Here is a 13,293-nt window from a genome sequence, read left to right as displayed (position 1 = left end):
AAATCCACCTTGTCTCTCAATGTCTTTGGCTCACGGGATTCAGTTCAAGTCTGGTCAGGTCTCCTTGGCCGGGGTTTTTGTTCTGTGAACAGACCCTCAGTTGTGTCTCATGTGTCGACATTCACTCGTGACTCTGTACTCGCTTGCTCAGAGGATAGTTAGGTCGGCTCTTAAAATGCATTCAGCAGACAACTTAAAAACATCAATTGCTTCATTTGTATGCAAATAGAAAGTGCTGGATAATTATATATTATACGCCTTTGTGTGAGTTCACTTAATCCTTGAAGCAGCCTCTGTCTCAAAGGAGTATGCCCTTACTGGGAAAGGGTATGTGAATGGTACATTTATTCCTAGAGAGGGCGGATTGTTTACATCATGTCTGGACTTTTGTCTAGCTAGGTAGACAGTTTTGCCTCCCCAGCAACTCCATAAAAAAGAAGTCTACATAGATAAAGAAGTCTGCATAGGCACTATTCTGTGTCTTACTATATACTTTTGAGTTTTAGCCAACAGAGAAGTATTTGAGTTGTGGTTTAACTGTAAAACAAAAGAATACAGGCATACTGAGAGATACTTGGCTTTGGTTCCAGAGCACCCCGATAAAGTGAGTGTTGCAATTAGGTGAGTGAATGTTTTGGTTTCTCAGTGCATATAAAATTATGTGTACACTATCCTATAGCCTCTTAAGTGTGCAAAAGCATTGTGTCTAAAAAAGAAGAATTTGGCTACAAAATGCTCACCATCATCTGAGCTTTCAGTGAATTATAATCCCTGGTCACAGTCCACCGTGACGAATATAATAATAATGGAAAAGCTTGAGACAGAATTACCAAAATGTGACAAAGTAAGCAAATGCTGTTGGGAAGACGGCGCTCATGGACTTGTTCAGCACAGGATTGCCACACATCTTCAATTTTTAAAAACTACACTGTCTGCAAAGTGCAGTAACATGAGGTGTGTCTCTAACGGTTGAAAGGGGGAATATGAAAAATAGCACATTTAATTCTTTTTTTTTTTAAGATTTTATTTATTTATTTGACAGAGATCACAAGCAGACAGAGAGGCAGGCAGAGAGAGAGGAGGAAGCAGGCTCCCTGCTGAGCAGAGAGCCCGATGCAGGGCTCGATCCCAGGACTCAGATCATGACCTGAGCCGAAGGCAGCGGCTTAACCCACTGAGCCCCCAGGCGCCCCAGCACATTTAATTCTTGAAGAGCACTGGGAAGGTTTGGCCACTCTGGCTCTGCCATTCCTAGAAATGGATTACAGTTAACCATGACCTGCTGGTCTGCCTCTTGTTCTCAGTTGTACATTAAAGATTGGCCTGTCACCAGGAGGAAGTGTCTGTATTCAGCAGAAATTCAAGAAGAAATACTTTTTTAAAAAAATTACCAAATGAACTGAGTGTCTAAGGCCAATAGGAAGAGGGACTGTGGTAAAATAAAGATGGCAGGTCGTACAAAGGCAGCATCCCATAGACTGATTCGTGGAGAGTCGGAATTCTGCTCTTTGGCCAGATGTATTACACGTAGTCAGAGGCTGAAAACCTGCCACAGAAATAGAGGACGCCTTTTTTCCGCCAGTGATCTAAGAAAAAAGCAATAATGTAAACTTTCTCAGTTGCTCTTATTTCTAAAGGGAATGCCTGTGAATTTTAAGCCACGTAATGTTTCTTAACTTCGGTTGCTGCATTGGGGACCAGAGTCTGCAGAGCCTGGAACACCTAAGTGCTCCGAGACATCCGTCTGAAGGACGTGGGAGTGAAAGCCGACCAAACTGCACCTGCTTTAGTAGCCTCTCTTCTTCGTCTGTTGCTCTGGGGTGGGCTGAGGGTATAAATCTTAGCCATACTTTCTTTCCTATGCCTAGGCAGGACACACAAGCCCTTCAGATGACCAATTCTCTGGGGGAGCAATTACTACTCACTGGCTTCCTGAGCAGCTTGATAATGTTCTGCTCCTGTTTTCAGCAGGGCTGCGGCCGAGGCAATGATTTGATCATAACAGACCCTGATTAGATTAAGGAGCCATTTGCTTCTGGATGATGATGTTGATAAAAAAGGGTTGATGTCTGCACTCCCTGCTATTTTAAAGGTCAAAAAAAACCAAAAAAACACCCTAGTCTTTAATCACAAACTTAAAACAAAAAGCAAAATAATCTGAAGCAGCATAAAGTTTGGGCTTTTTCTTCATTGCTACATCTGGGAAAGGGTCCGTTCTTTATTTGCCGAAACCCTAACTGGCTCTTTTTGCATCGCTCCTGGGAGTTGAAATTGGGAGTGGGCTCACTGGGACGGTGCCTGTACAGTGCATCTCGAAACTGCTAAACTCGGTCAATTAGAATCAAGCACTCAGGAGCTCTTGGTTCTCCAAGCTCCTGTTTCTCACATACATGCGTATGTGCATGCTCACACTTACGTGTTTTTAAGATAACAGCCCTTGCTGTAGTTGGACAGTCGTAAGTGAAAGTCATTTGTATAGTGGTTCTTCTAGTCTGAGACTCAAGAGTAGGATAGGGCTCCTCTTCAATATGAGCTTGTTAGAAAAGGATTTGGACTGTATCCCACCTGCAGCGTTGAGAAAAGCAAGACAAGAAGGGGCATGAAAAAAATCCCCTAGTGTACCACTTGCTCAGCCCATCTGATCAGGAGTTTTGCAGGCATCCTTAGAGCCTGTGGGCTGTGGTGGTGAAAGCTGGGGGTGGGTGGGGAAGGCAGGCAGGGTTGCCAGTGCCCCGCCTGGCCTGGGGTAGGCTCTGCGCAGCTCCCTGATTGCTCAGGGACCACGTGGAGACTGTGATTGGTCTCTAGACCACACCTAGTTGGTGAGTGCAGCTGCTCCCTGAATATCCCACAGCTCTGCCTAGATCGCTGGACTGCGCACACGCCTACCTTCAGACACCAGACCCGGAGAGGAACCGTGGAGCTGCTGCAGCAGAGGAGTTGTGGAAACTTTGCTGAGTGAGTGAAATGGGGAGAGAAGGAAGCTAGTGGCTGGCCCTAAGGGAAGTTGCTGGGCAGGACAGCAATGGAGATGAAGAGCTGGTTTGTGATTGTTGCCATGTAATTCCATCTGTGGTGGAAGATAGCAGGACTGGAACAGGTGCACAGGAGCACAATTGGGAAGGAGATAAGCCCAGAATCAAATTGATGTCCACCCCTTGGCACTCCTGCAGTACTGGCTGCCCGTGAGGGCAAGCGTCCTGCCCACAAAGCAAACATTTTCAAACTCTGCATGCTGTCAAGCCTTGGGGTCCAGGGAATTGCAAAGGGCGTCAGTGAGGACCTGCTGTCTTCTCCCACCCGAATGGGTCTCTCTCCTCTTCCCCTCCCAGGCAGCACTGACAGCTGGGGCTGCATCTTGAGCGATGGGAAAAGCAAGCCTTACTCCACCAGGCCATTAGCAGCACTCACAGCATTAAAAATGCAGGAGGTGGATGGGAGGACAGAGGGCCCGTGATGAAGACTAATGCAGCAGCCGAGACTGGGAACAGACAGGATTCTCTCTCCTCAGAACCCAGATCCAGATTAGGAGCCAAAGAATGAAGGGAACTTTTGGCTTAAAAGATTTCTATAGTGTGAATGCTAAGAGGGCCTCTAGCTGGTCGTTAGGGAGAAAATCAGAACTTCGGGCTTCTTCAGCCTTAGGACAGCGTGTTTACCCTTTTGAATGCCAGGACCTAGCCTAGCCTGTGTCCACATCGCCTGCGACACTGCCTGGCTTGGCGGCGCTGGCTCTGTGGCTGGGGGGTGGAGGAGGTGACCCTGCGGGGGACCGTCCCCTTTGAGCGCTCAGGGACTCCCGAGTGCCCCTGCCCCGCAGGTCCTCCGGCCTCCCACGCACGGCGATGCCGGCCTTGTCCACCATCCACGTGCTGCAGCTGCTGCGAGAGCTGCTGGCCTTCGTGCTCCTCAGCTACACAGTGCTCATCGGGGCGCTGTTGCTGGCCGGCTGGACCACCTACTTCCTGGTGCTGAAGTGACAGCGCCCAGAGCCCCGCCCCCCGCCGTGCCCGCCTTGCGCCCGCCCCCACCCGCCCGTCCCACGGCGCGCCGCCCCGCCTCCCCGCCTCCCGGCCGGACGCGCTCCACTCGCTGACAGAAGAGCCGTGCGCCTCGCGCCCGGGCTAGGGCTGCCTCTCGAGGCACAGCCACGCCCGGGTTGGCGTCCAAGCTCCCCTCACGACGGCCGACTCTGCTCCGCCCGCTCCTCGCCCTCAGGTCCAGGGCCCGCCCCGTCCCGCGCGGAAACCCGGTCGGTTGGGCTTTCGCCACAGCCGTTAAGGCCGTTACCCTAAGCCCCGCCCCCTAACTACCTCCCGTCCAATCCCGACGGCTCCTTCGGGTTGGGGTGTGGTCATGGGGCCAGGCCCCCTCAAGAAGAGGCCGCGCCCCTTCCTCCGCTCAGGAAGCGGCGTCACTTCCGGCGTGTGCGTCTGGCGTCCGGCCGCCGCAGGATGGCGGCTCTGAGGAGTTGGCTGTCGCGGAGCGTTGCCTCCCTTTTCAGGTACCGCTGCGGTCGGGTATGAGGGCAGTACCCCAAAGGGGGAGGCGCCGCAGGTAGCGCTGTGGCCGGGATGGCAGCGCCAGTGTAGCTGGGGCTCCTTTCGCTTCTCGGCCGGGCGGGCCGCTGCGTCCCGCCCCTCTCAGGTCCGAGGACGTCCCGATTCTGCCTCCCGCCTCCCGGGGCCAAAGCCGGGGTTTCTTTCTCACTGACGGCTTTTCTGTTATTCCCCTGGGTGAACGCCAGTGAGCCCCCTCCGCAGGCTCGGGTTGGCTTCCTGGGGAGCCTCGGCCTGTCCTCGAGTTCCCGTTGGCCCATCGCCGTCACTGGAGGGAGATCGGGAGCCGCCCGGGCGAGCGGCGGGTTACGAGAGCAAGTTTTCTCTGCGGGCGGGAGGGGAGCTGGTCAGTCCCCGCGCGGCCCTGGCCGCGAGTTCCAGGTGTGGCCTAGCGGGGACCATCGGAGGTCCGGAGCTACATGCTGCAGCAGTGTGTGTGTGTGTTTTGTTTTTTTTTTCTTTTGACCCGAGGTTTTACAAAAGCTCTGAGACTGCCTTTTAAACTTCCACACCTGTTGCCGGTTAAACTTCGAAATCACTGTGCCCGCATCCCCGCGCGGCCAGGTGCCCGGGAGTTGGGTAGCAGCTGCTCCTTCCAGCGAGTCCGGGGCTTTCCAGGCTCACACGCTCCCCACCGAGCCCTGTCGCCTGGAAGGCGGACCCAGCATCTTCGTGTAGGCTCCTGCGTGGCCGAGTGTGAGTTTCCAACCCCTGCAAACTGAAGACGTGCAGATTGGTAGTTACTGCCTTCCTGAATCCGACTTGTGTTTCTAGGTACAGGCAGTGTGTTCCTGTCGTGGCTAACTTCAAGAAGCGCTGCTTCTCAGAATTGATAAGACCATGGCACAAAACTGTGGCGGTTGGATTTGGCGTGACCCTGTGTGCGGTTCCCATTGCACAGGTAAAAATACTGTAGCGCCACTGGGTGTTGTTAGTGTGCTATGCCTTCCTGAAGTCTCACCTGGGCAGTGAGCCACCAGACAAGCTGTTCGTGTTACCCAGTGTTCGCACACCGATGTGATGGTTTACTTTCCTGTACCAGCATCATCGTCTCATAGCTGAACAAATATATTAATGTTCGCATTTTTAACTGTCCCATTTGGTAGGAATAGTATGTCAGGGTTGGTCAAATTGTATAAAGAGGGAGGAGAATAAGAAAGGGGATATTACGGTCTGTCAACAAAATAATCTTTCATTCAACAAAAATTTATTGAGCAACTTTAATGTGCCATATGCTGCTCTTGTAAAACTTGCATTCTGGGGTGGGGGTGCCTGGGTGGCTCAGTCGGTTAAGAGTCTGACTCTCTTTTAATTTTTTTTTTTAAGATTTTATTTATTTTAAAACGTATGTGGGGTGGGGCAGGGTGAGGAACAGAGGGAGAGGGATAAACACAAGCAGACTTTGCACTAAGCATAGCGCCCTACCCCAGGCTCCATCCCACAACCCGGAGATGATGATCTGAGCTGAAATCAAGAGTCTGCAGCTCAACCTGCTGAGCCACACAGGCACCCCAAGCATCTGACTCTTGATTTAGGCTCAAGTCATGATCTCAGGGTCATGAGATCGGGCCACATTAGCCCTGCATGGGGCTCCATCCTGGGCACGGAGGCTGTTTAAGATTCTCCCTCTGCCCCCGCCCCCCCCCACGCTCTCAAAAAAACCCCCAAAAAACAAACATTCTAGGGAAAAGAGAAGAGAGAAAATAAATATAAAATGCAACCTGATGAGTGCTGTGGAGGAAACAAATAGGGTAAGAGTATAGGGAGTTCTGGGAGGGAGTTGTTTTATTTTAGATAGGAGAGAGTGGTCCAGGAGGGCTCCTGTGATAAGGTGATGTGTAAGTCGGGATCAGAATGGTCTGAAAGAATAAGCCGTGGTAATATCTTGGAGTAGAGTTTTCCCGGCAGAAGGAACTCTTGAGTGCAACGGCCTAGAAAGCAGGTGTGTCTACCCAATATGTTTGATGACCAGCAAAAATGGTTACTGTGGCTGGAGTGGAATGAGAAAGCATAACAGACAAAGCCAGAAAATTAGCTGAGGGTCAGACTGTTTTGTCCTTTTGAGCCATCGTAAGGCTTTTAATTTTATTCAGAAAATGAAGCCACAGAGGGTTTTAACACAAGGTTGTTACAATCTTACATGAGTTGTTTTGTTTTGTTTTTAGAGGTTTTATCCATTTATTTGACAGGCAGAGATCACAAGTAGGCAGAGAGGCAGGCAGAGAGAGGGGCGGGGGTAGCAGGCTTCCTGCTGAGCAGGGATCCCGACGAGGGGTTCGATCCCAGGACTCTGAGATCATGACCTGAGCCGAAGGCAGAGGCCCAACCCACTGAGCCACCCAGGCGCCCCTCACATGAGTTTTTAAAGGTTGCTTTGTGAAACTAGGAAGACCAATGGGAGATTGTTGCCCTAGTCCAGGCTTGGAATAGGCGGGCACCGGTGTAGGTGGAGAGAAGTGGACCAAATGTGGTCAGCTCAAGATGCTGTTGGATTGAATGTGGAGTATATTCCAGGATTTTTTAAAAATTATTTTTAAAAATTTTTTAAAGGATTTTGTTTATTATTTGACAGAGCGAGATCACAAGTAGGCAGAGAGGCAGGCAGAGAGAGGGGGAAGCAGGCTCCCCACTGAGCAGAGAGCCCGATGCAGGGTTCAATCCCAGGACCCTGAGATCATGACCCGAGCCAAAGGCAGAGGCTTAACCCACTGAGCCACCCAGGCGCCACCTTCCAGGATTTTTTAAAAAGCCTAAGCAACTGGAAGAATGGAGTTAGCATTTGTTGGAGGGGAGGGTGGTACATTTTGGGAGGATGAAATCAGGAGTTCAGTTTTGGAAATGACAGTCTAAAGCATCTAGTAGACATCTAGGTGGAGTTGGCAGGTAGGTGATATGAAAGTGATACCTTATTAAAAAGATCACTGATTATATGCTTTCTGAGAAAGAGCTAAATAGGAAACTAGCAAACCCCGGTTTGACAAAATATTTCTAATACTTAAATGTGTGTTTATCACAACAAGAAGATCAATTCCAGGGGCGCCTGGGTGGCTCAGTTAGTTAAGCGTCTGCCTTTGGCTCAGGTCCTGATCTCAGGGTCCTGAGATCAAGCCCAGAAGCAGGCTCAGTGGGGAGCCTGTTTCTCCTTCTTCCTCTGCTCCTCCCCTCCCCAATTGTGTTCTCTCTCAAATAAATAAATACAATTCTTAGAAGGAAAAAAAAAAGATCAATTCCATTGATCCCAAGTCTTTGCAGCATCTTCTGAGGCTTTCTCATGAGCCCGATCTCTGCTTGTTTATGAATTGTTGATTCTAAAACTCTTACTTGAACACCAGGCCATTTTCTGCCACAGTTAGGATAGCATTTCTTCTTCCCTTAAAACGAATTTTCTGGGTTTGTCCTTTCTCAGTTCATACACTTTTCTTCAGCCCCAGTTACCTCAGTTCTGGGCCACATGACAGGAGCCTCAGGTCATTTTTCTGTAGGAACAGTAGTTCCACTTCTGTTCTTCAGAACCCGCAGCAGCTCCCCATTGTGTGCTGCAGAACTAAAACCCAGCCAGCTCTCACCGTACTCGTCTCCTTGCTCTCTCCCCTCCCTCATGCCCTTTGTTGTGACCACATCCCCGGACGTTCCCTGAATGCAGTGGATGTATTCTTCTCCTCATTATTTCTTCTACCCCAGGCTGCCTGGCAGTTCTCATCCTGGCTATCTTCAGGCCCAAGTCCCACCTCTTTTTAATGCCTTTCAGAGTTTCTGACCAACAGTGATCTCCATCTTTCTGACCGCTCGTGCTGTATTCTGATATTGGTTGATTACACTCCCCGGAGTCAGCGGAGCATCACAGAAAGGGCACAAACATTGACGAAGGTGTGGTTTAAGGTCTAGATAATGTGACTTTTTGGGAGAGTTTCTGTAACAGAGTATTCGGAGTTTCCATCTCCTCATCTATAAAAAAGTGCTAACACCTGGGCTGTTGGGAGCAGGTGAAAACTTGTTAGATGCAGTGTGGGCGGTGCAGCCGGTTAAGCGTCTGACTCTTGGTTCGGGCTCAGGTTGTGATCTCAGGGTTGTGGGATCAAGCCCTCCGCTGAGATTAAAATAAAATGTATTATTAAGATGTAAGAGTATATCAAAGTTAGCTTCCAGTGAGCAGAAATAATATTCTTTTCACTCTTTCTGTACCTTCAGTGCAAGACACATAATGAATACTTAATTGTAAAGGAAAATTCTGGATTTGTTCATGTGTCAAAGATTTCTTGACTGATAACTTTTTTTTTTTAAGATTTTATTTATTTATTTGACAGAGATCACAAGTAGGCAGAAAAGCAGGCAGGTGGCGGGGGGCAGGCTCCCCGCTGAGCAGAGAGTCCATGCGAGGCTCAATCCCAGGACCCTGAGATCATGACCTGAGCCGAAGGCAGAGGCTTTAACCCACTGAGCCACCCAGGCGCCCCAAGTAGAGGATTCTTATAAACCTTTCATAATTCAGCATACAGTGAAGAGTATCTTTCCAAAAACTCATGTTATGACACTTTGGTTTTTGCAAAGGACATTTAGTACAGTGACAGCTTTTTTTCCTTTGTAAACCTGAAAATCCTCTCTGGACTTTTGGTGTTTGAAGTCAGCTACGAATACAGTCAGATACCTTAAAAGCAAAGGGACTTCACGCACACTTTCAGAAAGCGGGGAATACTTGAATTTAGTTAAGGTGGCCACACTTCCTTAACTCTTGAGATCGTTACATTGGCTTTTTTTTTTTTTTTTTTTTTTAATAGTTGAGGTTAGAGTGAAGAGTCCCCACCCCCTACCCAGGACTGTACTGTTCATTCTGCTCAGAATCGCTCTCCCCCATCCACCCACTTACTTTCTTAGACTCAGCTTATCCCTCATCAACTCTGTAAAGCCTTTTTAAGCTCTTTTCATTCAGTACAGAAGTGACTGTTTTTCATGCATGCCCCTACTTGTAGCTTTTACAGACGTCTGGGGCGCCTGGGTGGCTCAGTCAGTTTAGTGTCCGCCTTCGGCTCAGGTCCTGATCTCAGGGTCCAGGGATCAACCCCACGGCCCGTTCCCTGCTCAGTAGGGGGTCTTCCTCTCCCTGGTGCTTTTTCTCTCAAATAAAATCTTTAAAAAAAGATACACAAACTTCTGCCATAGCTCCCATGGTACTTGATTTGCATTAATTGTTCAAGTTCTCTCTCAGCCCCAGCGCCTCCCCTTCCCCATCTGAAATCTTTGAGGACAGAGAATATATCTTCTATGTCTTCATATCCCAAGCGTCTCACACTGTGGTAATGAATGAATCAGAACTTCATCAGATTTGTTGGTTATAATTACTAGACTTTTATTTCATGTAGAGAAATGCTTGGCTTTTTGGAACATGGCATAAAGAATCAAAGTCGATGGGAGGCACACTTCTATATGGTCTTTAAGAGCCAAAACAAAGCCTAAAAAGAAAACAAGCAGTTTCAGTGTGGGAAGTGTTTTTCACTTGTTTCTTTAGCTATGAAGAAGTTCTCGGTTTGAGCTTCAGGTTAGAAGATGAGTGAAAATGTTTATGTCTTTCAGAAATTGGAACCTCATTCTCTTAGTAATGACGCGTTAATGAGGAGGGCTGTGTCTTTGGTAACAGACAGCACGTCCACCTTTCTCTCGCAGACCACATACGCACTGATTGAAGCGATCACTGAATATACTAAGGTAAGGGTCTTCCTGTTGAGTCTTGATCTAAACCAGGGGTTAGCAAACTATGGCTTGTAAACCAAATCTAGCGGGGTATCTGTTTCTGTGGCAACACTGGCGTGTTGCCATCCTCCTTTGTCTATATGTTCTATATTTGTCTATATCTCTTTGTATTTTCTAAGACTGATTTTGTAGGTTGAATAGTTGTAAATATTTTAGGCTTTACAGGCCCTATAGTCTGTTACAACAAAAGTTGGTCGAGCCCTTGACCTAAAGCAGTGATTTTTAGATTTTTTTCCAGGAACCCTTTTTAAAAGAAAAAGAAGAAAAAAATGTTTTTTTAAGATGTATTTATTTGACAGAGACACAGCGAGAGAGGGAATACAAGCAGTGGGAGAGGGAGAAGCAGGCCTCCTGCCGAGCAGGGAGCCCAATGCGGGGCTCAATCCCAGGACCCTGGGATCACGACCTGAGCTGAAGAAAGCCGCTCAGTGACTGAGCCACCCAGGCTCCCTGAAAAAGAAAAATCTTTAAATACAGCAGCCCAGTATGTAAGACAAAACCAAGCTGATTAGGTGCAGTTACGGGTAAAGGGGTCCAGAGTCTCCTCCTTGCGGCAGCAGGCGCTTTGCTGTGGGGACAGTTTGAAAACCACTTACCCGCGTAGAGAGGTATCTGGATAATCCAAGTCCTTGTTTATTGGTGTATTGTACCATCATTTTTCAGCAGTTTTTCCCTCTGCCTTCTGAGTTTTTCCTCTGCGTTGTATTCTCTCTGTCTGAATTCCTAACAAATTTTTAGAAACACAGAATTTGACAAGTGGAAACATGTATGTCCTGGGATAATGCCTCTACCTGCCGCGGTAGCGCAACTTCAGGGAAGTGGAGGGACAGAGTGGGTTGCTGTAACGGGACTCTCTCCCCTTGGGGTGTAATCTCACAGGTCCGAACATGCCTCACTTAACTTTATTCTGTGTTTGTAGGCTGTTTATACCTTAATTTCTTTGTACCGACAATATGCAAGTTTACTTGGGAAAATGAATTCACAGGAGGAAGATGAGGTGTGGCAGGTGATCATAGGAGCCAGAGTTGAGGTAAGCAGAACGTTAACAGACGTTTCTGTATTAGTGCCCCTGCCCCGTCGTGGTGTCTAACAGTGACTGTCCTCTAAGTCTGTCTTGAATAAGCCCATGTTACGTGCTCATTAACCTCTTCGTGTTGTCTCAAGTGCCGTGTTTAATTTACAGATGACTTCAAAACAGCAAGAATACTTGAAGTTGGAAACCACTTGGCTGACTGCACTTGGTCTTTCAGAGATGGCGGCAGAAGCTGCGTACCAAACTGGTAGGTTCAAAGTGTACTGCCAAGGTGCCCTTTGAGTTTTCGTCTGGCTGTAAAATGAGGGATTTAGATTCGTCTAAGGCCCACGTGGCTCTAACTTTGTGAGAAAGTTCCCCATTTCCACTAGCTAGGAAGTCTGTATCTAGAAACGATACAGCTATTGCCCATTATTCTAATTGCATCTAAATCATTTTTAAGCATTTTGTTCCTTTTATAACCCCGGTATTGATGGGTAACTGGGCATACCGTGGCACAGTTGGAGACTGGAGACCACCCGTTGGTGTGAACCTGTATAGATGGGAGAAATGGGGACCTGGAATCCTAGTCAGTGACAAATCCAGGACAAATAATAGCTTTGTTTATTCTGTTTATTGAATACTGGTCTGTTCCATGCTTTGCAGTAAGTATTTTATAGGCATTTGTAATGTAAGGAACCGAGGATTAGCATCCCCACGTCTACACATGAAGAAAATGGGGACCCAGGGGTTACGAAATGCACTGAGATATGCTGGGTGTGTAAGGAAGCAGCCACACTGGCATTCAGCACGGTGCTAAAGCCTCTGCATCTCCGGGTCCCAGTATAGAAAATGTGGTTCCGCATTCACCAGGATGTTTTCTGGACCTCTCAATCCACCCAGTGGGCGTGAGCTGAAGGTTTTTAACTATATTTTGAAGAAAACTCTATTCTTATCTGAATTGGTCTCAAACTGGGTAGCTCTCAGAAATTTCTGTTTTCTCACTTTCAGATAATAGACTAGGGTCTGTAGCACCAAATCTTAAAAAGGATACAATATGCATTTTTAAAACTAAAGACAAAAAAGAAGTCTTAGTTAACTAAAGGAATCTGCGATCCTAGAGGCACAAGTGGAATGAAGGGTGAAACCGACGTAGGGGCAGGGTTTCGAGATACAGTGACCAGGGACGTTTGCTGGGGCATTCTGGCGTGAACATTCCCAGGCAGCCTTAGATTGAGCTGGAGAAAAGGGAAAATAAAAGTATAACGATTATCTGGGGGAAAAAAAAGACTTTCACGGAACTGATTATTAGGGCTCACACTTTAAATCATGGCAAAAAAGCTCAATAGAATACTTCAACTATAAGAAAAGAGACTTACCTACGAAGGGAGTATAATCTGATATGGCTTCTGATCAACAACCCTGGATACAAGGTGATAAGCCAGTAACCTATCATTTTACATCCAGTCAAATATTATTTCAGACCTAAAAATACTGTTTACCAACCGCATATGTTTTCTGAAAAAACTACTTTTTGAAGAAAAAAAATTAGGAAGGAACGGAGACAGACGAATGAACAAAATTCAATAAAACTTGTAAACTTGTCAAAACTTCTGAGTGTTAAATCAGTTTGGGAAAGAAGTGAAAGCGTGCCGATAGTTGTTTTGAAAAAAAAAGATAGACATCATCAGCTCGACATTAGACCTTGCTAAACAAAGAAAACTTGGTAAATTCAATTAAGACAGGGAAGTTTTTTAAAAGAAATAGAACAAGTTCCAAAATAAGTCATCACAGTAACTGAATATGTTAAAAAAAAAAAAAAGAAAATCACCGACAGGGTCACCTCAGTGGCTCAGTTAGCGTGTTCCTTCAGCTCAGGTCATGATCCCAGCTCCCTGGGATGAAGGCCTACATGCCTCAGCAGGAAGCCTGCTTCTTCCTCTCCCTCTGCTTGTGCTGTCAAATAAATAAAAAAAA

At 47.4% G+C, this 13,293-nt stretch overlaps 1 protein-coding gene across 3 annotated transcripts in view; it reads left to right on the top strand.

Annotated features, from left to right (window-relative positions):
* The first annotated feature begins 4,341 nt into the window (after nt 1-4,341).
* Nucleotides 4,342-13,293, top strand: part of DIABLO (diablo IAP-binding mitochondrial protein) — a 17,513-nt gene continuing 8,561 nt past the window's right edge. The window contains exons 1-5 of one of the 3 annotated variants that reach the window (XM_032876360.1): nt 4,342-4,504; nt 5,334-5,460; nt 10,128-10,259; nt 11,290-11,334; nt 11,488-11,584. In XM_032876360.1, the coding sequence (XP_032732251.1) occupies nt 4,455-4,504; nt 5,334-5,460; nt 10,128-10,259; nt 11,290-11,334; nt 11,488-11,584 (451 nt within the window). In that variant the 5' untranslated portion in view covers nt 4,342-4,454. Of the gene's footprint in view, nt 4,505-5,231; nt 5,256-5,333; nt 5,461-10,127; nt 10,260-11,223; nt 11,335-11,487; nt 11,585-13,293 lie in introns of those variants that run through there. The other 2 variants (XM_032876359.1, XM_032876361.1) reach the window with 2 other exon arrangements.

Source organism: Lontra canadensis, unplaced genomic scaffold (assembly GCF_010015895.1).
Source record: "Lontra canadensis isolate GAN:19392208 unplaced genomic scaffold, GSC_riverotter_1.0 scaffold58, whole genome shotgun sequence".
Lineage (NCBI taxonomy): Eukaryota > Metazoa > Chordata > Mammalia > Carnivora > Mustelidae > Lontra > Lontra canadensis.
Note: the sequence above shows the minus strand (reverse complement) of the source record. Positions and strands in the feature narration are given on the sequence as shown.